Here is a 23,635-nt window from a genome sequence, read left to right on the forward strand (position 1 = left end):
CTCCATAGGCTCTGCACCCCTTCGAACATCCCTACCTCCTTCTCTAGATGCCCCCTGTATAAGTGGACCCTATGATAGTCGTAATGGCTATCCCCCTCTACCTCTCCTCTGTAATCGTCCTCCTCCACCACCTCCACCTCCAAATCCACCTAATGATAGTTGTAATTTTCTCTAACATTGTGATATTTTTACTACAATCCCGCTACTCTGCTGACAATAGCACTACAACTTATGCACAACAACGCTGAAAACAACAAACGCGCTAAGACAACTACACCATAGCACTAATACCTGACAACAATGCTGTAACATCTACTCAAATGTGCTAAAATTTTAAAAGTGCTATTACTATGACACATTTGCGCTAAAGTGACAATCGCACTAAAACTACTATGCAATAGCGCCACTGTGGCACAATAGCGCTATTTTACGCAACAAAAGCATTAAAACACTATTTTAGCGCTATTGTCTTTCTTGCTCTTTGACTCTTGAAAAAACATGACAAAACTGCATAAAAAAGAAAATTCACAATTTGTGTACTACTGGTCTGTAGTTGTCTGGCCGTTGGAATTGACGGATCTGCTCTAGCTGGTGATCTCCTATAGGAACAGGCATGATGACTGCTACTCACTGCTTTGCCAAAAGTCACGATCAACACTCCAAAATGGCAAGGAGATAGGTGCAAATGAGCCTATTTTTACTCCTCCCCCCAATATATACCCTCCAGCCCTAACCCTAATTCACCCCGCTTATCATCATGGTCCCTGTGAATTTCCAATGCCTCTCATTTCTTCGTTTTACCCTCGTTTCCTCCCATTCTTTCACCATTATTGCTAATTTCTTCTATTCTACCTCCCCTCCACTTCTTATTCTTTTTTCGAGAGATAGCTCGATTTTCTAAACATTTTTCAGCCCATCTCTCGAGGGGAATACCACCCATTAAATTAACATTTATGGGGCATATTTCTTCACACCTATTTTTCTTTCTTTGAAACGACTCGATAAACCGCACCGTCTCAAAGAGGGGCAAACGTAGTCACATAAATCTGTCCCCTTAATGAAATGAATATTTAATATTTAATTAAATCATCATCAACCTCTTCTCCTATTAATTAAATAAATTATTTAATTTATTTAAATTAATTCATTAAGCCACACTCTAACCACCAAATTAAATGAATAAAACACATTTAGTTAATTTAATGCCCTTTCATCTTTTAAATAAATAATAAAACATTTATTTAAACCCTTAAACTACCACCCCCCCACTTGCATTCTCCTACAAATGCAAGTTGCACCTATTTTGTTGAAATAAAGTAATTTTATTTTTATTAAAATCCTATTTTCCCTCACCCACCAAACCCACTTACACTCTAAACCCATTCTAGATTCTTCTAAACTAGTCCTAATTATCCTAAACCCATCCCCTAATTATTGTCACATTCCTAAGAAACTTGAAGTCACTTCACAAAGGCTCCAAAGTGTTTGAAAATCATTAAATGCTTTATGTCTCCAACAAGTTAACCCCTAAAGTCTTCCAAACCATTAATGGTTCTTACATGACCATTAATGGCTCTTACAAAACCATTAATGGTTAACTCAACTCACCCACATGGTTAGAAACTTTCCCTCTAAATCAACCTCCATTTAACTCATGGGTCTCTTCAAACATTCAATGCTTTGACCATGGTTATCCCAACTAACTCTTGCACACGAGTTTGTCCAATGGATAAAAACATTATTCATTGAATAAAGGATTTATTCATTCAACTCAAGCCTAACCTTACCTCCTAAGGTAACCTTCAAGTCATTTCAAACATTTAATGCTTCTTCCCTCTCCTCTCAAGCCATATCATGATGAAATTTATCATCATGGGATTGGGTTAAAAGCCCTCACATGGATCATAAACCCATCAATCTTGACCCTTGTTGAGATTAATCAATCTCAACCATCCATTGCCCTGTTTTTCCTATAAATAGAGCCCATTTCTTTCATATCCAGATCGAAAAATCTTGTATGCATCTAACCTATAGTAAATTGAGAGAGCATTTAGTAGCAAAATCATATTTAGTTTGTTATTTTGGCTAAAATCAATATAGATTAATTAGGTATTTTCTCATATCTAGTTTGTTTGCATTTTCATAGTCTTTTATCTTCATTATTCATAAATCTTGAATCTCCATAAGACATCCATAGTAGTGCAAAAAACTGAGGGCTACACTCATGTGGAACTTGGAGAGGAGAGGAACAAGGAGGAGTAGCTATGAGCATTTTGGAGAGCATTCATGAGGGTTTAGTGTTTTTCCTCCATTTTTGTGTGTTTTCTATAATATGTTTGATATCTTTCTTGATATGCATGCTTAGGATTGTAGTTTCTTTCATCTTTCGTTGTTGATTGATTCTAACTAACACTAATGTTCGAATGACTTGTATTGTCTTCCTAACATCCCTTTTGCAGTGCATCATTCTTGATGTATACATCTTCTACAAAGATCCTCTCTATGGCTACTGTCCCTAAATGGCAATTATATGTAACCAACTCCCCTCTGATTGGGATGTGAAAAATCCTCCGTACGTCCTCTAGAGTCACTGTCATCTCTCCCATCGCCAAGGGAAACGTGCATGTCTCACCGTGCCATCGCTTCACCAAGGTAGTCGGTAGACCATGATTCGTCTGAATCATGGGTAAGTACTTCATGTCATACAAGCCAGTCACATAGATGCAATGTATCTCTGCCTCCATCAACTATTCCTGCAGTCACTGTGGGGCAGGATGCCTCTCTTGCATCTGTAAAACGGGAAGCTCCTCCTACACATATCAACACACATATCAATTGTTTTGTTACAAACTTTCTTAAGTTTCAACCTAGACTATCAACAAATACTTTGATCATCTTCAGGTCTCAATAGGTAATCGATCATGGCAAGCCTACACTACAACATGCATTTATCACAAATGGCCTAGTCTTAATGGAGCTACTATGATTCATCAAATAACTCATCAATCAATCAAACACAAGTGTCAAGAGATATTTTCTCTAACACTGGGGCATTTTTTATTACAATCACGCTACTCTACTAACAATATCAGTACAACTTGTTCACAAACACACTACAAACAACCAACACGCTAAAACAACTACCCTATAGTGCTATTACATGACAAACACACTACAACCTCTACCCGATCATGCTAAAAGTGCAACAATGCTATTACTATGACATAATTGTGCTAAAAGGACAATAGCACTTACACTACTATGCAATAGTGCCACTGCAGCACAATAGTGCTACTTTAGGCTACAACAATGCTATTGTCTTTCTTGGACTTTGATGCTTGAAAAAACATGACAAAAATGCATAAATTTTTTTTTTTAAATTTGCGTACTATTGGTCCGTAGTCCTCTGGCCATTGGAATCAACGGATCCACTCTAGCCGATGATCTTCTATAGGCATAGACATGATGACCGCCGCTCAATCCTTCACCAAAAGTCACTATCAGAGCTTCAAAATGCTAGCGAGAGGTGCAAATGAGTCTTCTTTTACCCCTCCCCCCATATATAACCTCCATCCCTAACCCTAATTCACCCTACTCGCCACCATGGTCCCTGTGAACTTCCAACGCCTCTCATTTCTCTATTTTACACCTGTTTTCTCCTAGTCTTTCACCATTACTGCTAATTTATTCTCTTCTACCTCCCCTCTACTTCTTGTTCTTTTTTCGAGAGATTGCCCGATTTTTCAAAATTTTACAACCCATCTCTCGAAGGGACATACCACCCACTAAATTCACATTTATGAGGCATATTTCTTCACACCTATTTTTCTTTCTTTGAAACGATGTGATAAATCAGACTGTCTCAAAGAGGGGCAAATGTAGTCACATAAATCTATCCACTTAATTAAATGAATATTTACTATTTATCTGATTATTTAACCATCAAAAATCAGTTAATTAAATTAATATTTAATTATTTCATCCTCAACCTCTTATCCTAGTATTTAATTAATCTAAATTAATTCACTAAGCCACACTCTAAATCAATTAAATGAATAAAACACATTTAGTTAATTTAACTCCTTTTCCTCTTTTGAATAAATAATAAAACATTTATTTAAATCCCTAAACTACCCCCCACTTGCATTCTCCTACAAATGCAAGTTGCATTCTCCTACAAATGCAAGTTGCATCTATTTAATTGAAATAATGAATTTTATTTTAATTAAAATCCTATTTTCTCTCACCCACCAAACCCACTAGACTCTTCTAAATCATTCTAGACTCTTCTAACCCATCTTAGATTCTTCTAAACCATTTCTAATTAGCCTAATCACTCTCCCTAATTATTGTCACATTCCGAAGCAACTTGGAGTCACTTCTCAAAGCCTCAAAGTCTTTGAAAAGCATTAACCCCTAAAGTCTTCCAAACCATTAATGGCTCTTACATAACCATTAATGGTTAACTCAAGTCACCCACATGGTTAGAGACTTTCCCTCTTACTCAACCCTCATTTGACTCATGGGTCTCTTCAAACATTTATTGCTTTGACCATGGTTATCCTCACTAACTCTTGCACAAGAGTTTATCCATTGGATAAAGGCATTATTCATTTGATAAACTGATTTATTCATTCAACTTAAGCCTAACCTTATCTCCTAAGGTAACCTTCATGTTATTTCAGGCATTTAATACTTCTTCCCTCTCCTCTCAAGCCATCTCATGTTGACATTTTTCATCCTGGGATTGGGTTGAAAGCCCTCACATGGATCATAAACCCATCAATTTTGTGCCCTATTGAGATTACTCAATCTTAACCATCCATTGCCCTATTTTTCCTATAAATAAAGCCCATTCCTTCTTAATCCATGAGGGCTACACTCATGTGGAAATTGGACAAGAACAAGGGAGGAGAAATTATGAGCATTTTGGAGAGCATTCGGGAGGGTTTAGTGTCTTTCCTCCATTTTTGTGTGTTTTCTATAATATGTTTGATATCTTTCTTGATATGCATGCTTAGGATTGTAGTTTCTTTCATCTTTCGTTGTTGATTGATACTAATACTAACATTTGAATCAATTGTATTGTGTTCCTAACATCATTTTTGCAGTGCATCAGGTACATATTTGATTCTAGGATTAGATTTACCCATTGCAACAAGATGTCTGCTATCCAGATCACAAATGAACATTAAATTTAGAGTGAAATCAAATTATTGAATGCTCCATGCTATTTAATATAATAAAATAAGATAATGGGAAATCAGATAGGAAAACAACAACATTAAAACATCTATTACCCATATCGATATCCCCCTTAGTATAAACATCAATATAGCCACTATTAGCCATTAAGAACTTAGTTATCCATGAAGTCCTAATTGAGAAGAGCTGATCTAATGATCTTGTCAGATAATCTAAAGCACCAAAGTGAAGTATCCATCTTACAAATCGATCAACATTAGTCACAATAAGAGCATGAACTTTCATCTTATTATCTACATTAGCAATACATTATACCACCCGGGCCACAGACAATTGCTAGTCTTTTCAATGATCTATGGAACTGCATAAAAAATTGCTCAGCGAGTGCTCTCTTTGAATTAGATGACTAGTTCACTGAGTGACTCATTTTATGTAGTTGCAGATGTTAGGGTTTTTCTTTATAGTTATAGTTTGAAATTCTCTTTGATTTCATCTTTACTTCACATAATTTCAACTTATACTATCATATACGAGCTCAAATATATATAATGCATACAATTTGAAGAAATTCGAGCACAAAACAACCACTCATTTGATTTTCCCAACAAACCTTATGTTTGATATAAATATCGTAGAGAGCACAATTCAATTAAAAATTTCGGATGTAGATAAAATTAGATGTTATGATGATCAAGCTGCATTATTTATTTACCTCCAATGACCAACAATTTGAACAATAACAATCACTTCTTCCATTACTGCGTGCATGCTCGAACAAAGTGACTGCAACTATCCATTATAAATTTTTAATGTAGTTTGTTGATTTCAGATTGGCATGGCAATGTCAACGACTTTGATTGGTCTGATTAGATTTGAAAAATCCTTCATGTACATTGAAAGATCAGAGGCAATCACAACATGCAAATTGAGATAGCACTTTCCACCCTGGTGCACAGTAGGCTCTAGATCTTAGCATTTCACAACCTCACATTTGAAATAGGGTTCCACTTTTCTAACACCATTTTCTTTTCTTGAACGACCATGGTGAGCCTAGGACACATGTTACCAAAACGCAATAATGCAACACCCAGTCATCTGCACTAGCGCATAAGCAATTGAAAATTCCTTTGTTGGACTATCTGTTCGATCGACTTTGCAAAGGACTGGGGCCTGCTCAATAGATGGCATCATTGCACAATGACACAGCTCTGATAAATAATTGATATTTGGAGCCCATGGGCGTGCACTATGCCACAACTTAAAACTAGCAACCAAACATAGCAAGACATTGATTAAATAGACAACAAAAAGGACTTAGGGTTTACGCCGTCTGCTAGGGGTTTTAGGGCTTCATACTTGGGCAAAATTTTAAAGGGTTATGCAAGACCAAAGGAGCTAATAATATCATATTGTTGAATATGTTATTAAATTTTGGTAGATTATTCATTTTTTTCTTTGTTTATTAGAAATGTTTTGGTGTATTTTATTTGGACAGATTTTTCTCCATCATATTCATGATGTCTATCTTTTATAAAAATGATCACTCTTTTTTCTGAAAAAATCTATGTTGTACTTCAATGTTTATCATAAATGTTACTAAAAATTAAACTAAAATTAAGATTTATAGTATCATTTATATGTCATGTCTATGCAGCCTCTAGAATGCACATGTGATCATATTCATTAACTTATTGAAAATTAAAAAAAATAAAAATTAATTAGTTAATAAACGTGTTCAAATGTACTTTCTATGGGCTAGATAGATAATAGTCTTTAAGAAAAAAATATAATTGACAAAAATTAGACCAAAATTTTTCCTAATTGACCTTCCACACCTCTTTGGAATATCTATTTGGCATTAAGATGGAATTGGTAATTACTTTTAATGAAAAAAGCTTAATAGAGTAAAAGAAAAAGAGAAAATTTGTGAGGAAATAAGTTAGGTTAGAGTTAGATTTATCTAATAATAATATTATTTAGTAATATTTATGATACTAATATTATAATAATTTTAGTGATGTTAACATACACATGTTTCAATAATCTATATAAATCATAGCATTGTTATTGTAGTCATTATTGTTCAAACTTTTGTGAGGTCATTGTGATTACAAACATTGTGCCCTTACTAATCCATTGTGTTCATGATCTTGAACCTTTATGTTGATGTTGTTGGTGCTCATGCCAAGTGACTTAGTGCTTCAAACCCTCATTAGATTAGTGTGCTCATGGGCTTTGTGTCCTACAATACTATTCATTTAAAGTTGTGTTTTCATGCTATGGATGAGGTCCCCCATTTGTGACCTCCCTTGACTCTTGACAAATTAAAAATTATCATGTTAATAAACAATTCTATATAAAATATCTTGAAAGATACTCTTCTCATGCACTAGTTTTTAATCAATTTGTGACATAAAGTACAATAGATACATCCAAAAGACCTTGCCCAAGCCACCCACATGGGTGAATATCTGATTGTGAATTATTGCTTAAGAGATGGCATTTTTGTATACTTTCCTAAGTGACGGCTGGTGGTCCACTGTACCGTTTATGCTCAGACAAAAGCATAGTGATGCTTGTCTCCCAATAATGCAATCAAGATAAGATAAATGAATTTACCTTAATTGCTAATTGGTATTAGCGCTGCTTGTAAATTATCATTATGATAAGCGTCCACCCACAACATTAATGCAATGAAGACAGTCTATTTTGAAAGGGACTCATTTATTTTCAGTTTAGATTATTTGTGGTGTTTGGCGTTTCTCATCACTATGGCTGGCACTACCATTCTCAAGCTACGAGGAAATATTTCAATTACTAATTCTAATTCTAATTATATTTCTAATCCCTCTCTCTAATTAAAGTATATAAAAAATCTCAAAACCAAAAAAATCTTTTCTAGTGATATTGTGATTCGATTCAATCCTTGGAAATGGGGATGGATAGGAAATCACACGTCATTTCTGAACCAAAAATATGGGGATTATCTGATTGTGAATTATTGAAGCAGTGATGGGTAGTGGCCCAGTGTACTGAATATGCTTAAACAAAGTGATGCTTGTCTCCCAATAGTGCAAACAAGATAAGCTAAATGAATTTATCTCCCTTATTGGTATTACCGATGATTGTGAATTACAATTATGATAAGCGTCCACCGACAACAATAATGCAATGAAGATACTCTATTTAAAAGGAATTCATTTACTTCCACTTTAGACTATTTGTGGCGTTTTGGTGATTTTCTTCACTATGGCTGGAACTACAATTCTCAAGCTTGGGCTCTGTGGAAGCATATTCTGTCTCATGATGCATCTTCTTCTGGTATGTCGTAATTAAATATATGCACCCATGAAAACTGTATATGAGATTTTTATAGTTAAGTAAATAGATAGCTAGAAAATTCTGTATTATTTATTTTCTTTAAATTTGAAAATCTATCATGAGAAAGATCTCTAATTATAGCAATTAATATAATTGATATTTAAATCAAAGATCTATTATCAGGATGAAATTTTATATGTTCGTTTATTTGCATCATGTTCAAATTTGGCAGGCTGGTGATGAGTCAGCGTTGTCTGTATGGGAAGATGAACTCCATGGGCTAAGGATGCCCAGCGAACTGGCTCGCTTTATGTCTCCCTTAGACCGTGAGGAAACTTTGTTGCTTGCAGATGGGTTTGCAAAAAAAGGCCTGCAGGCTATTGCGGAGGAAAATAGTTTGTGCAAAAGAGCAGGGCTTTTATGTGAAAAAACTCAGATATCAAAGTTGGATCCATGCGATGCAAGGAAGCCATACAAGAAAAGAAAGCTACTAGACCTTGTACAAGATGGTTTTGTGACTGGTTGCCAACAAACAGTAACGCCAAATGACGTGGAGGGGAAGCAATTACACAGTAATTTCTTCCGAGTAAAAGAAATCATTACAGCTGGAGAAAAGCTGTTATTTCCTGATTTTCATGACGATGCTGTCAATGAGAATGTGTCCTTTCTGCCACATAAAATTGCCCAAAACATTCCTTTCCAAAGCCAACAAGTGTTGAACATAGTAGAGGCCTTTCACATTCCATCCACCGGATCGGAGCTTCTCATAAAGGAAATGGATTCAACTCTTAAGGTATGTGAAGCACCTCCTTCTAGCATAGAGACCAAACGATGTGTTATTTCTATAGAGTTTATGGCAGAGTTTCTGTCCAGTGTCATTGGTGGGTCCAACCATAAGCAGAATGTTGAAGTGGTGGAGGGCATTGTCTCAACCAAAAAACTCTCCAAACGTGTGGTTACAGTAAAGGGTGCAAAACTCTTGGCTCCATCCTCAATCAAACATGTGGCTTGTCACTCTATGTTATTTCCTTTTAAAGTTTATTACTGTCATTATGTGAAGAGTACAAATATGTATTTGGTAGGATTGAAGGATGAGCAAAGTGGAATTGAGCAGAATGTGGTTGCTGAATGTCATATGGATACTAAACCTTATCCTGCTGAAAGCCTGGCGCTGCTCGACCTCAAACTAAAACCAGGAGAGGGCGAATTTTGTCACTGGGTACCTAGCGATACTCTTCTTTTCATCGAGAAGGTTTGAATTTAAGTGATAAAACTATCCTATTTGAATAAAGGAGCTCGGAAATCCTGTGATATAAGGTCACAAGAGCAAGGATGAATTGGCTTCAACTTATTGTCAATAATATCTATTGTTTTCAGATAGGAGCTAGGAAATCCTGTGGTATAAGATCACAAGAGCAAGGATGAGATTGGCTTCAACCTATATGTCAATAATATCTATAGTTTTCAAATAGGAGCTTGGAAATCTTTGATAAAAGATCACAAGAGAAGGATGAGATTGGCTTCAATGTATGTTAATAATATTTATTATTTGCTGTTCATTATTCTCTTTGTACTTGTTTGGTCTTTTTCAATAATTGAAAATTGTACATATGCAGGTCCATTTAGCGATAATGTTTATAAATGTGTAAAGGTGAAAATTATATATATTTTTTAATTTTGTTTTAGTTTTTTATGTAATGGTTAGTATATATGATATATTTTAATTTTAGAGAGTATATTTTTTTAATCTAATTTAATTTTGTATCAACATAATTTAAGAATTGATTCTAAGCTTTAATTTATTTATTTTCTTCTAATTCAAAATTATATTATGAAATTCAACTTAATTCAACTATAAAATTGACCCTTATCTTTTGAAAAATTCAAATTCAAAATTCAAATTGTGCTCATATCACCCAACTTCTATTAGACACTGTGTGACTCCAAGAAAAAAAAAATGATATTTTAAATTGTATTAAAAAATGTTTATAAAAATGTTAATATAATGTTTATAAAAAAGACAAACTTTAACTCATTTTAGACAATCCAAATCCTTCAAGATTTGTTACATAACATTATCACAAAAGTATAACATTAATATTATGTTATATTATCATCAACATATGTAATAGCAAATAAGAATATTGCATAGCAACTTTATGTCTTCTATCTTAGTTTGCATGACATTAAATTTGTCTACTCAAGGTTTTAACTAAGGATAATATGAATCTTACAAGTAGGAAAGTCTTTAAATGTGCATAAAGATCAATATTTTTTAATTGTATTTTTTATAAATACTCAATGTAGGGGATAATAGTAATTAAAATGCAAGAATCTCCAAATTTATTTACTCAAGTCAAATCTATTTACTCAACTCAAATTAATTTTCTCCTATGAAATTTGAACATATTAACAATCTTACTAAAAGTCAAAATAGAGTTCATTATACTATAAGTCAAGCATGTATTTTGTTAATAATCACATAGAAATATTTTGTATTACAACACTACCAAGCCACAACTAGAGATAAGTGAATAAATATTTTCTTATTTTATAAAGCATGGTTGGCTAATTCCAATTTACTATATGTGCTCTTATATATGCACTATTAATTGTATTTGCTTTCACAACTTAATTTACATGTCCTAGATATTTGAAAATAATTCATTTTTATCTTTTTATTTTGGGAAACCCAATGTGTCAAATACTCTTTTAGGTTTTTGAATTGGGGCTTATTCCTAATTTTTATTTATTTTCTCAAATCTAAAACTAGGTTGGCAACCACCAATGGTAAATAATTCACTATTATCGCTTACCACCTACACCCATAGTTTCTCAAAAAGTGGTTTCCTTTTGTTGGAGTTATTTGTTCAACCTTACAAGTCCATGAATCACCTACAATCACAACACTGTAAGAAATATAGATCAAGCATGAATAATTTCTCAACATCTTGATAATTATGTATTTATGAACAAAGATTAATGTTATAATGAATGAATGAATCCTAATGAAAATGATGAATGAAACCCTAGATGCAAACCCTAAATTAAGATTAAATTTGCTAGGTACAAGTGTCATAACCAAAATGAATGTGACAACATACCATTATTAGCCTATTCTAATTAAAGAAAAAAAAACCTAATTTTAGCTTAAGTGAATAAAGTAATAAGGACCTAATTATAGAATTAATTAGATAATGTTCTAATTACTCCAACAACCCTCCTTAAGATTAACTTAGGAATAAGAAAGAAAGTTAATTAAAAATGCAAATTTGAATGGGTCCAAACAATAAAGTCTTGATTATGTACCCATGTACAAACTAATCCAACATATCACAATCAGAGAGAAGGAGAAAGGCCTTATGAGAGAAAATTCTCTCCAAAAGAGAGAGAAAAAGAAAAGAAAAGAATGCATGTGATAGCCCTTAAGATTAACTTATGGATAAGCTAAAGAGATAATGAAGAATGCAAGTATGAATAGGTATCAACAATAAAGGCTTGATTAGGTACCGATGTGCAAACTAATGCAAACTCTCAAAACTAAAGAAAAGGAGAAAAAACTAGTGTAAGAAACATCCCCTCCAAAAGAGAGAAAAGATATAGAAAAGAGTACACATGACAAGCATGAAGGACAAAAGATATCCCACTAAGTGTTGAATTAGTTACATATGTAGAATCATAATCCACCCATAAGAAAGAAAGCTTATTTATCCCCAATAAGAGAGAAACTCCAATACTAAGGATAAAGGCTTGAGGACAAATGATGATGAATATCCAAGAGAGGTAAACCATATTCATCTCCTTAGGAAGAAACGAATCCAATGGCTAATGAAAAATAATTTCCATGAAATGATATAGGAGGAAAGGCCTCAAGATGTGTTGCATGGAGGACTACTCAAATGTTCATGCATTTTTAAATAAAAATATGCCAAATCAGAAGAAAAAATACAGACAACTGTTAAGATACTTGATGAACAACCCCAAGAGGCATTGATGAAGATAAGATGATAGAAGTGCTCAAGATTCCATCAAACAAGAATCATATATCCTTAATCATGTCCCCAATGTCTAGAGTGTGTGATATATCATATGGTCCTACAATATCTAGTGAGTACATGTCCCACACTACTAAAACTATAAGGAAAAATTAACCTCCTAAACTGACAAATGTTACCTTAGATATGAAATCCTTGGTTTGAAGTCTCAAATAAGGCTTAATTTTTCTTCAATGATGTTAATGCATGCCTTCATCATGTAGGAACACATTATGACATCATGATTACTAAAAATTAAATTCTTGACTCCTTGATTGTAGACCTGTACTCAATTATATTTGATTAAATGGTCATAAAATGATAAATGATAATTATAAGTTTTAAATTAGAGAGCGATTTATATTTATATGCAACTTACACATGCTCGTATTTAATCTTTTGGGATGTATGACACCAAGGAGCAATTTCTTGCCACTTACAAAGTTTCCAATTATGATTCAAAAATTGGGGCCAAAAAGATTGGATAGTGGTGTTGGGTGCCCTTGTTTAGGACAAGGATATTGGATTTCCTAGTTCTAGCAATTTGAGCCAAAATAAAGGTTGTGAGTAGGGGATTGTTCTAAGTTTCCAAAAATTGTCCCAAAATTAAGCACAATCAAACATGAATCAAGCATAACCACCAAAGTAGGACCACAAGTGTGTGTGAAATTGTAAAGAGAAAAAGTTTAATACACATCATTTATCCCCCACTTCAGCAAGAATATGAGCTTACACTCATACTTGATAAAGTATGGAGAAGAAAAATATTCTTTCATCAAGACATCAAAAAGACAAGGCAAAACCAAATTAGACAAGGTAGTAGTCCCCAACAATTAGGATCTTATCAATTTGCAATATCAAGATGCAAGACAAGCATAAACTGAGCAATATGATCAACATGGGTAATACACATGGAGCATGCAAAGGGAAAAAAAAAAGATTTGGCATCAAGAGCTAGTAAGATCTATAGAAAATTACTAATAGACATATTAAAAAGGTATGATCTCTATGACTAGTTAGAATCCTTAGATATCTACTAGGAGTCATGCCCATAAGGGAGTCACAAGGACTAGGAAGTTGTTATATGTTAGCTGACTCATGCACAAGTAAAATTCTCACATGAAACTGCAACTTGTGTTATGCTAGATGAGCTTCATGCCAATAGAGATTACAAGGCCAAAAAAAGCTCCATTATTTGTTGGATAATCTTGATAGGATAGTACAAAAAGCGTGTTATAGTGGCACCAAAAATTCATAGAGTGTGATAAAAGTGTACAAACCAATTTTGTGGTTCATGTATAAAATAAATCACATAAAGGAATGTATGCCCCATTTTAAAGTGATTGTTCACATTAATCACGACCAATTTTCTTAAGGTAGTATGCTTTCAAAGACAAACACATTACAGTATTGAAATGCCTCCAAACATGGCCATGTTAAGACAATACATACAAAAAATGGAACTTAAGGCATCCACAAATCTAAGACCAATATGTACATTAGATAAATCATATATTTTGATATGAAATTAACCTCATCCACCAAATTTTGTGGAACTACAAGCAAAAATTAGGAAGAGCACATAAGATGAACAAATGGTCTTTTTGGGTTAACATGGTAGGGACCAAAAAGCCTTAACACTTTCTATCATCCTTAGAAGACAAAAAAAAAAGCACAATTACAATAAAAGAATATTTATGACACATATATACAACATATAGAAGAAGCAAGATACAAATAGAGGAATTCCATAGTAGGATGGGTCTCTTTGTATCCTTGTACAAATGGAGAATCAAGTGTCATCAAAAGATAGCCTTACTAATAAAAGACACACCAAGCAACACACAATGATGAAGTACATTTCATAAGAGAAAACAAAGAGGTACTGCAATAACAGGATAATCTAGCAAATCATCCACCTCCCAATCTTTCTAATTATAGTAAATAGATGGGACTCAAGATGTTAAATGAGCTATGACTAGTATAATAGAAGAATCTATGTTTATTTCCAAACAAGGACCATTCCCTAAGGAAGGATCATTATGTGTGTCACTAGTAGGTAGAGTTCATGTTATAGAAAACTTTAAGCACAACTCATTATCATTTTCAACAATTTCAACCATGTTGTTTTAATCATCATCCAAGTTTGAATTACGATTATTGATTTAATAGGGGGGGCAAGGGGGAGAGAGAAGAATCTCTCTGAATTGACAACTTTAGCTTTTGATGAGGTTGGGTGAGGTAAGGATCCTCTCTAGTCTCAATTATTTTGAAGATGCACATGTAATTCCAAATATTCATCATAATTAGAGGGCATAGTGCAACATGGATATTAATTAACAATAAAGGGGATATTCACACAGACAAAACCACTATTTTCAAAATATTCATATTGAAATACATATGTACAAATTGGAGAAGCACATGGGAAATGGAATGAATAATTCTCCCAAGTTTGTTCCCAATATTAGATCTTGTTGACATGATTTCAAATCACACCCTTTGATTTTATTAAAACTCTTTACCCATTAAAAAAATAAAACTAAATAAAAAATTTACATGTTTTGAAATATTATTCTATTGGTAATAACTATCATTTTAAGATTAATTATCCCCACTCAAATTTTATCTTTATAATACATAGCCCACATATATATTAAAATAGAACATGACAGTTTAAATGATGGACCTTTTAATTCATTGATCTCTTCAATTGTATATATGCAAAGACTGCAACACTCTAGAATAGAAATATAATATTCTAAAACTAATTAAAGTTACCACATACAATTAAAATAATAAATTGAAATAAAACTAATGGGTTTCAATCCTTAGACAATTTATCAAAAAAAAAGTTGGCCACGGTACAACTAAACTAAAAATTACTACTAGTTGACTCACTATTTGTTGGTGCTAATCTTAGTTGTTTTCTACTATGACTAGAGTGCATGCTCAATTACTAATATGTGGGAACTAGTGAATAGGGACTGAATTAAGATTGAAGATTGGGTGGTGAATGGTTTAGGGCCAAAAATTAACATGAGATAAGACTTCACCACTTTAGGCTAGTTAATCTTGGGATAGTAGTCCTTGAGATTCAGCAAAAATTAAAATTGTAGTGTCATAAATTGTATACTTTAATAATTTCAAACTCTATATGGAACATAATTTAGTGCAGTTTCACCTAGACCATTTTAAGCCTATTTATTCTTTATACTACCTAGCAACTTTATTCTTAAGAGACCTTAATTTCCATCAAAATTTAATTTCAAGACTAGGTTAAGGCACCTCAATCAAATAAATTCCTTACATATATATATATATTTGTAATTAACTTTGTCTCCTTTCAACTATATATGAAAACTTCTAAGGAGGATGTGAATATGGTGACTTTTTAGTTCTTTGAAAATGTGTAAATGGCCTTAATTAAAAGGTAATGCATACATATTTTTAGGCACACATCTCTTCTAATGAGTTTTCCAAAATTTTATAAACTCTTCACATTATAAATTAAAACATGTTCAAATATTGGTTGTTGTGTGTTTTATTTTACCAATAGTTTCTCACTTGGTATCATCATCCATAGTTATTAGACTAATTCAAATCACTAGCACTAAGGCTTATTCACTCTTGTATGTTAAATACCATGTATTAAAGAAATCAAAGGCTTACATTCAAGATATCAACTAGATTACCTTTCTCTAAGATACACAAAAATGTGATTTGATAAATAATGAGGGTACTCATCATATCCATTGAAGTTATTGGTTAAAGATTCTTTGAGAAGAAAATATGAGGAGATAAAGAACCAAATCTATTGACTACTCCAAAAAAATCAAGATAATGTGGAATTTAACAAAATGAAATACCCTTTAGTGTTCACACTGATTTAAATATTTAGGTGAATTTAAATATTCTAAAGTTTGAAGAAATTTTGTTGTAGATTCTATTAATCATTGGTACTCAAAATTTTAAAAAAATATTTTTATATGAATCACATCTCAAATGTTGAGAAATAAGATTCTCCCTCCTCAAAGTTGAATGTCATTTAAAAAAATAATGGAAGTCTAAATTGGTATCTAATGGAAACCTTGCTAGAAAATAATATGATGTAGAGATCAATGACAACCCCACATGGGGAGACTTTATGGAATACACCAAGAAAGGGTACTTTCCTAATCGTACATGTGAAGAAAAATATATATGTAATGGCAACTGATTTTATAGAAAAAGGAATAGTCTATTAAAGAGTACACCAATACATTACATGCAGTAATAACAAATCTATAAAACCAAGATATAGAGAAATATTAGGTTTTAAATTAGCATAGTGACCTTTATCAATATATTCAGATTTAGATAGCTTTAATAAAAATTAAGACCTTGGAGGATAGCTACAAATATGCAACATAGATTAAGGAAAACTTTAAACAATAACTAAAGAATTATGATTTTATGAACAACAAAGACAATGGGAAAGGTAGTAGAAAGTATTTGGGAAAGTGGAAAACCAGTAAATTATTCTCATAATGACCAACAATGAAGAAGGGTATTAGAAAATATATATAAAGTCATAGGTATGTTGTGTGTCGTTTACAAGAGTTCTTGGTATAGCACCAAGGATTATTAAGCTCCTAATACCCTAATAGTAGGGACACATGAAGTAGAGATATAAAATTGACTTGTTACCTATAGAACCTTTTGAGAAGAAGGATGGTGATCAAATAATTAAGGTCAAATTGGATATTCAATAGTTGTAATTGCTAAAATATTATCTTATAAAGATGAGGATTATATTTTCTATTCATAGGTGTTGGTAAATATAAACGACCTACATTTTATTATTGATAGAAAAGGTCAAGAATTTTATCTCTATTGATATTGTTTAAAAGACTAAACCCATAGAAAATACCCCATCCAAAACCATAATCTATGGGATGGGTAATGCAAGGGTGAAATATTCAACTAAGTAGATACTTTATTTTACCTTATTTTATCAGACCATTCAAGGACACATTAATATGTGATGTGACACGTTTATAAGTGTGATATATTTATAGAGAAACTCTACATATGCAAGTGTCATGGTGTTTATAGTTCCAAATCATGTAGCATCATTGTCAAGGTAGGCAAACAAAAATAATGCATACCTAAGATAATTGTTATAAAATCTATATGCTTGATTAGTGAGAAACTAATGGTAATATAAAACTGATAGAGCATAATGTTATTAGGGATCACATCTTTATAACATTTATATATAATGTTCTATTATAAGGTTATAAAACTTTATATATTATATGCTTTATAAGCATATCCCATTTGAAATAAATATAATCTAGTAACTATTAGATTATTAATTATTTATGAGTGGGGGTTATTGAAAAGGTGTGACTAGTGAAGTCACCCTTCCTCCTATATTTAAGATGGTTCTTTCTCATTTGAGAGGTGTGTGAATTTGGAGCTTTATGGTGACCTGTATCACTATGCATATGAGGTATTATTGGCCATGTGGAAGTATCAGAGGAGTATCCCTAGGTTCATGTCTATTTTATTATAGACTATATTTGTAAGTGTTTTAATTAAATGATGCTTTATGGGGTTTTTTACCCGAAAGGGTTTTCCCCATGTATATCTTGTGTAATGTGTACATTTTGCATGTATGATTCTCATTTCATTTATTTTATATCTTTTTAATAATGATTAGTATCCTAAGATCCTAATTTCTAACATGGTATCAGAGCAGGTTAGGCTATACTAATCATTTTTATAGGTTATACTAGAATATATAAAGGACTTTGTGAGAAACCTCCTTATGCTCAATCAACACATATGCAAGGCCATTTTTTGTAATGTATCTAATTTTAGTTTTCTATAATTTTAAAATCATTTCACGAAAGTCAAGTTAGGAGATTCTATCAATATTTTTTACAAAAGTTATATCTTGAAAAAAATTCATATTTTCTCTCAAATAGTCTTGTAGTATAAGATTATTCTTAGCAACCATCTAACTATTAAGTGACATAAAAAAATTAATAGCTTTTGAATCCTAAAATCTACAAAAGATAACACACGTATTATTAATAACCATATTATTTAACCAAAACCTACTTTTAGAAGAGCCATGCATTATATAGACACATGATATTTTGATTTTTTTAAAATAAATTTTTATATATGTCTAAAATTACAAAAATCATTCTAGATTTTGATTTTTTTATTAATAATTTATATCCATATATCATTTTAAGTGCCTCATTTTACTTCACTAAGGATGACATGTAAACATGTTTGTTCTTATCCTCACAATATATCAATCACCAATCACCTCTTTTTCGACTACATGTTATTTTAAAATGGTCTCGACCTTCCACATCTTTGACCAAACACTGTTTTAAATTATCATGTTATACTCTTAAAGGACACATCTTTTAGTAGCCTCTTCCTCATAAATTTATGGAATGGTAAAAAGTCCACATATGAGGTTTCACCCTTGGAATTTTTCCCTATATCTTGAAAATATGAAATAATTCTCAATTCTTTATGCTTCAAAGTTGTCCACACTCTTCCTCAAAATTCCCATGTGGGTGTGATGACAAAGGTCATGACATTTGGCTTTACACCTACAAATTGGATTTCCTTGAGAGTTTTTTAAATTAAACAAATCTATTCTGTGAGTGACATCTCTAAAACATAACATTCCCAAGCATTGAGCCTTCATATTGCTAAGTATGGCAGTGCAGATGAATGGACTAAACAAGTCAAATCGATTTTACAAGCATCTTACTCAAGGAGTCATATCTTCATTAAATCTATCTTTCCCTAGAGGTAACCTAGCAATTATTGATCTTTGCTCGAGGAAGATCATTAAATTCACACACTGAATATCATCTATCAACGTCGTGATCCCCTCTTCCAAATAAGTTTTTTCCTTGTTGCCAGCCCGCACGCTTTGTCTTGATCAGTGCATAGTTTGTCCATAGTGAGCCCAATTTCTTACAATTAAGCTTGGATAAAGAGGAGCTATTAAAATTAATATATATTTCCATGAGTTCCACATTAATACAATATTTTGGCATCTTCACCGTAATACTGCTTTACATTTACTTTTCACTTTGAACTCCCACACTTAATTATAAGGAAATTGTATTATTCTACATAGCTTCATAATTTTTTATTGATTTGATTAGGGTTGAAGTTTGGCCAATATGTGAGCTTTGAATTCATAGAAAAAGTCTATTTGTATAAAATTTAGATATATTTTAATGGGTCTACTATACTTTCTTGATGGAAGATATTGGAATTCTAAATTATTTTGTCCCAAATAATTTATGATATTGATATAATCATGTCTCTTTCAAAAAATTTTGAAGATTGAAGTATTTGTATTCTTATAATCAAATTATTTTAATTGCTTTCAAATCCTTGACTTTAATGTTAATAAAATCTCATACATCTTTAGAAAATACTCTTTTTTTTTTGCTCATATACCATACATATGAAGTTTCCTTTAGTATGAACTAACTTGGACCCTAAAATGAAAAATATGATATTAGACTTGTTTCCTAATTGATTCATGAAAAAGGTTCCAAGTTTAGGCAATTACCTTGCATGTGAATAATTTAATAGGAACTTCAAATAAGTATTCATGGCTAGGGATTGACAAAAACTTGATATTAGATATTTTATATGTCATAGAAAAGAGAAGTCCATTCATGGTCAATACTAAAATCTAGAAAGAATTCTCATTATTTTTCATATTGAAATGGATAAATTTGTTGCCTAAAGAATGACAAGGTAAATCAAAAGGTAAGTTTTTTTTTAAGCTCTTACATATCCATACATAAAATGGAATTGCTTACAGTCTTAAATCCTATCTTCAAGTGGCCCTTCCAAACTACTTATATTATTATGATCTATATTAGTGCATTGATTTGCATTACAAAAAGTCATATGTGAACTAGTAGGAATAAAGGGAAGGAACATCATGATTTATCTCAAATTTAATTTTTATAGGTATTTGATGGAGGATATGCCTTATGCTAACATTAGGTATATTCTTGATTATAGTATGTTTGATAAGAAAATTCCTTGATATCAAACTATCACAATGATAAATAGGAAATATTATATCTATCTATAAATGTAGGGTAAAATATTGTTTTATGAAATGTACAAGCTAGTAAATTTTAAAATTTCTCATTAGCATCCTCTTTTTAGAGATCCAAGTGATTTTTTATTCTATTATATATTTGATCCATTTTTTTTCAATCATACTATTTATAATGGGTGACTATCACCCTTATAAACTGTCTGGGGAGCAAACCTAGAAAGGATAGCTCACCCGTTGCCTATTTTTTAATGGATCATTACTATATGTAGTAGTATGTCTATTTTTTAAAACAAGAAAACTAATTATTCATGCTTACTCTCATGAAAATATATGTTGATCTCCTTGCATTGAATTATATTCTAAATTTATGAGGAATATTATATGATCTTTGGCAAATGACAAACAATTAATATCATGTTCTTTCTTTGCACCAAAAATGAAGTTGATTACTATGTTACTAACTATATTGTTTCTTATATGGCGAGGTTATGCCTTCAAAACATATGGTGCATGTTATATTACATGGATGGTGCAATAATGTAATAAGAAGACTATCTTCTATGTGTCTTTGAATCAAATGGACAAAATATGAATGTACCTCTTGAAGAATCAATATAGCCTTGAAGATTTATGGAAGAGTTCCATTTGGATACATACAATGGATACATATGAAAGTACAATATTACTTGAAGTTACTTTACTCTTTCTAGAGAATATCATTTCTAAAGATCAAAATGAACATTGAAGATCATGGGCACCTCACTCAAGTGAAATCATTCTATAATAAAGGCACCTTGAAGATCATGGGCACCTCACTCAAGTAAAATCATTCTATAATAAAGATACTTTGAAGATCATGGGCACATACTATATATTGTAATTTTAGCCATCACTTTGAAATCCTCTATTCAGTGATTGGCTTTGAGGTGATGCCATTAAGGGGGAGTGTACATGACACCACCTAGTGGCTAAATCCTAGATTTAAGACCTAATAGGCATAAGACTTTTAGGCATTATATGCTCTAAATTAAAATAATGGTTGGCCTTATGTGATACCATTGAGGGGGAGTGTGCATGTCAATGACACCACCTAGTGGCTAAATCCTTTATTTTTAAGTCCTAAGGGCACATTATCGTAAGACCTATAGGAAGATGTTTTTAAGTCCTACAGGCATATCTTTATAACATTTATATATAATGTTCTATTATAAGGTTATAAAACCTTATATATTATATGCTTTATAAGCATATCCCATTTGAAATAATTATAATTTAATAATTATTAGATTATTAATTATTTATGAGTGGGGGTTATTGAAAAGGTGTGACTAGTGAGGTCACCCTTCCTCCTATATTTAAGGAGGTTCTCTCTCATTTGAGAGGTGTGTGAATTTGGAGCTTTATGGTGAGTTGTATCACTATGCATATGAGGTATTATTGGCCATGTGGAAGTATTGGAGGAGTGTCCCCAGGTTTATGTCTATTTTATTATATACTACATTTGTTAGTGTTTTAATTAAATGATGCTTTATGGGGTTTTTTACTCGAAAGGGTTTTCCCCATGTATATCTTGTGTAATGTGTACATTCTGCATGTATTATTCTTATTTCATTTATTTTATATCTTGTTTATAATGATTAGTATCCTAAGATCCTAGTTTCTAATAAAAACATACTACATACAATACACAACCAACTTTCTATGTTGAATGTGAATGTAGTTTATACAACATTGGGAAACTCACTAGAGAGATATATGCCTTAAACTATATTGGTTGGTGTAAAATTGACTTAATATATATATTTTCAAAGAAATTGATTAGCCACCACATCTGTCTCCTTGAAAGTTAAAATTAACAAGTGGGTTGGGATAAAGTTAATTTATAAAAAGTAAAAATTATAAAAGAACTATATAATATTATTTCCCAAGACAATGGGTTCATATCTCCTATCTTTGTGCACACACTTAGTGATTAATCTCTATTATTGAATAAAAGCAAGAAATTATACATAATATACTTTCTCACACAAGTCTATGAAGGAAGAATGTACAAAATAAAAAAAAATGGTTGCATAGTTACAAAAACAAAAATCGCAAAAACATATGACTATTAAGTGATGATTTGCATGAGGAAAACTCTTTTAAGATAAAAATATCACACTCCAGGATAAAACAATTGTATTATTTAGTGAAAAATAGGTTATGATACATCTTATAGTCTATAACTACATAAGAGCATCACTAGCATACAAGTTTTGGAGCAAATTCAACAACATGATAGTAAATGTAACATTAAAACCATATAGAGATTTAGCCCAAGCACCCAATTCATAGAAGATACAATATGTAATAAACCACGAAATGGAAGACCAATATCATGAGAAAATCAACCTTAAATGTGGCATTCAAAATTTGTCAAATTTGAACACCCCATGTCCACAAAGTCTTTATTGTGCTAATAATAGTAAATTCCTCATAGTAGTAATAAACTATCATAAATATGATGCTTTATTTTTGGCTCCATAGTTTCCATTCAAATATGCTCTTATGATTTTTCATAAAATTATTCATGATTATAACATAACTTCCCTATAATTATTGTCATATGTGGCATAATAATTTGCCATAAGTAATTGCCTTATTATAATGTCATAGTAACATATATTCTCTTACAAAATTCATAAGATACCTAACACATGGTACACCATGCCTACTCATAGTGAAACACTCCATTCCCATATGAAGAAAAAGTGATAAACAAATACACACATTAGGATGCAAGTTTGAGGCACTTTTCCCAATATATCTAATATGTCAAAATAAAATTTAAATTTATAAATGTCCAAATAAACTTTTATACAATATTTCACAAACAAATTTATCTTATGTATCAAAATATAATATAAATCTAATTATAAGAGATGCATTGCATCTAGTTCTTGTGATTAGCTAGTTTGTGGAT

At 31.9% G+C, this 23,635-nt stretch overlaps 1 protein-coding gene across 1 annotated transcript; it reads left to right on the forward strand.

Moving 5' to 3' along the window:
• Positions 1-8,400: 8,400 nt before the first annotated feature.
• Positions 8,401-10,135, forward strand: LOC131074374 (BURP domain-containing protein 16). The gene is made up of 2 exons (XM_058010983.2): positions 8,401-8,526; positions 8,759-10,135. The coding sequence occupies exons 1-2, from the start codon at positions 8,455-8,457 to the stop codon at positions 9,782-9,784; spliced, it is 1,098 nt and encodes a 365-aa protein (XP_057866966.2). The 5' UTR covers positions 8,401-8,454; the 3' UTR covers positions 9,785-10,135.
• The last annotated feature ends 13,500 nt before the right edge of the window (positions 10,136-23,635 follow it).

This window comes from Cryptomeria japonica, chromosome 3 (assembly GCF_030272615.1).
Source record: "Cryptomeria japonica chromosome 3, Sugi_1.0, whole genome shotgun sequence".
Classification (NCBI taxonomy): Eukaryota; Viridiplantae; Streptophyta; class Pinopsida; order Cupressales; family Cupressaceae; genus Cryptomeria; species Cryptomeria japonica.

Bases quoted from the DNA above. Each gene is read 5' to 3' on its own strand.
- LOC131074374 (XM_058010983.2), top strand. From the start codon at position 8,455: ATGGCTGGAACTACAATTCTCAAGCTTGGGCTCTGTGGAAGCATATTC. The intron at 8,527-8,758 runs GTATGTCGTAAT...CAAATTTGGCAG, and splicing joins TCATGATGCATCTTCTTCTG to GCTGGTGATGAGTCAGCGTT.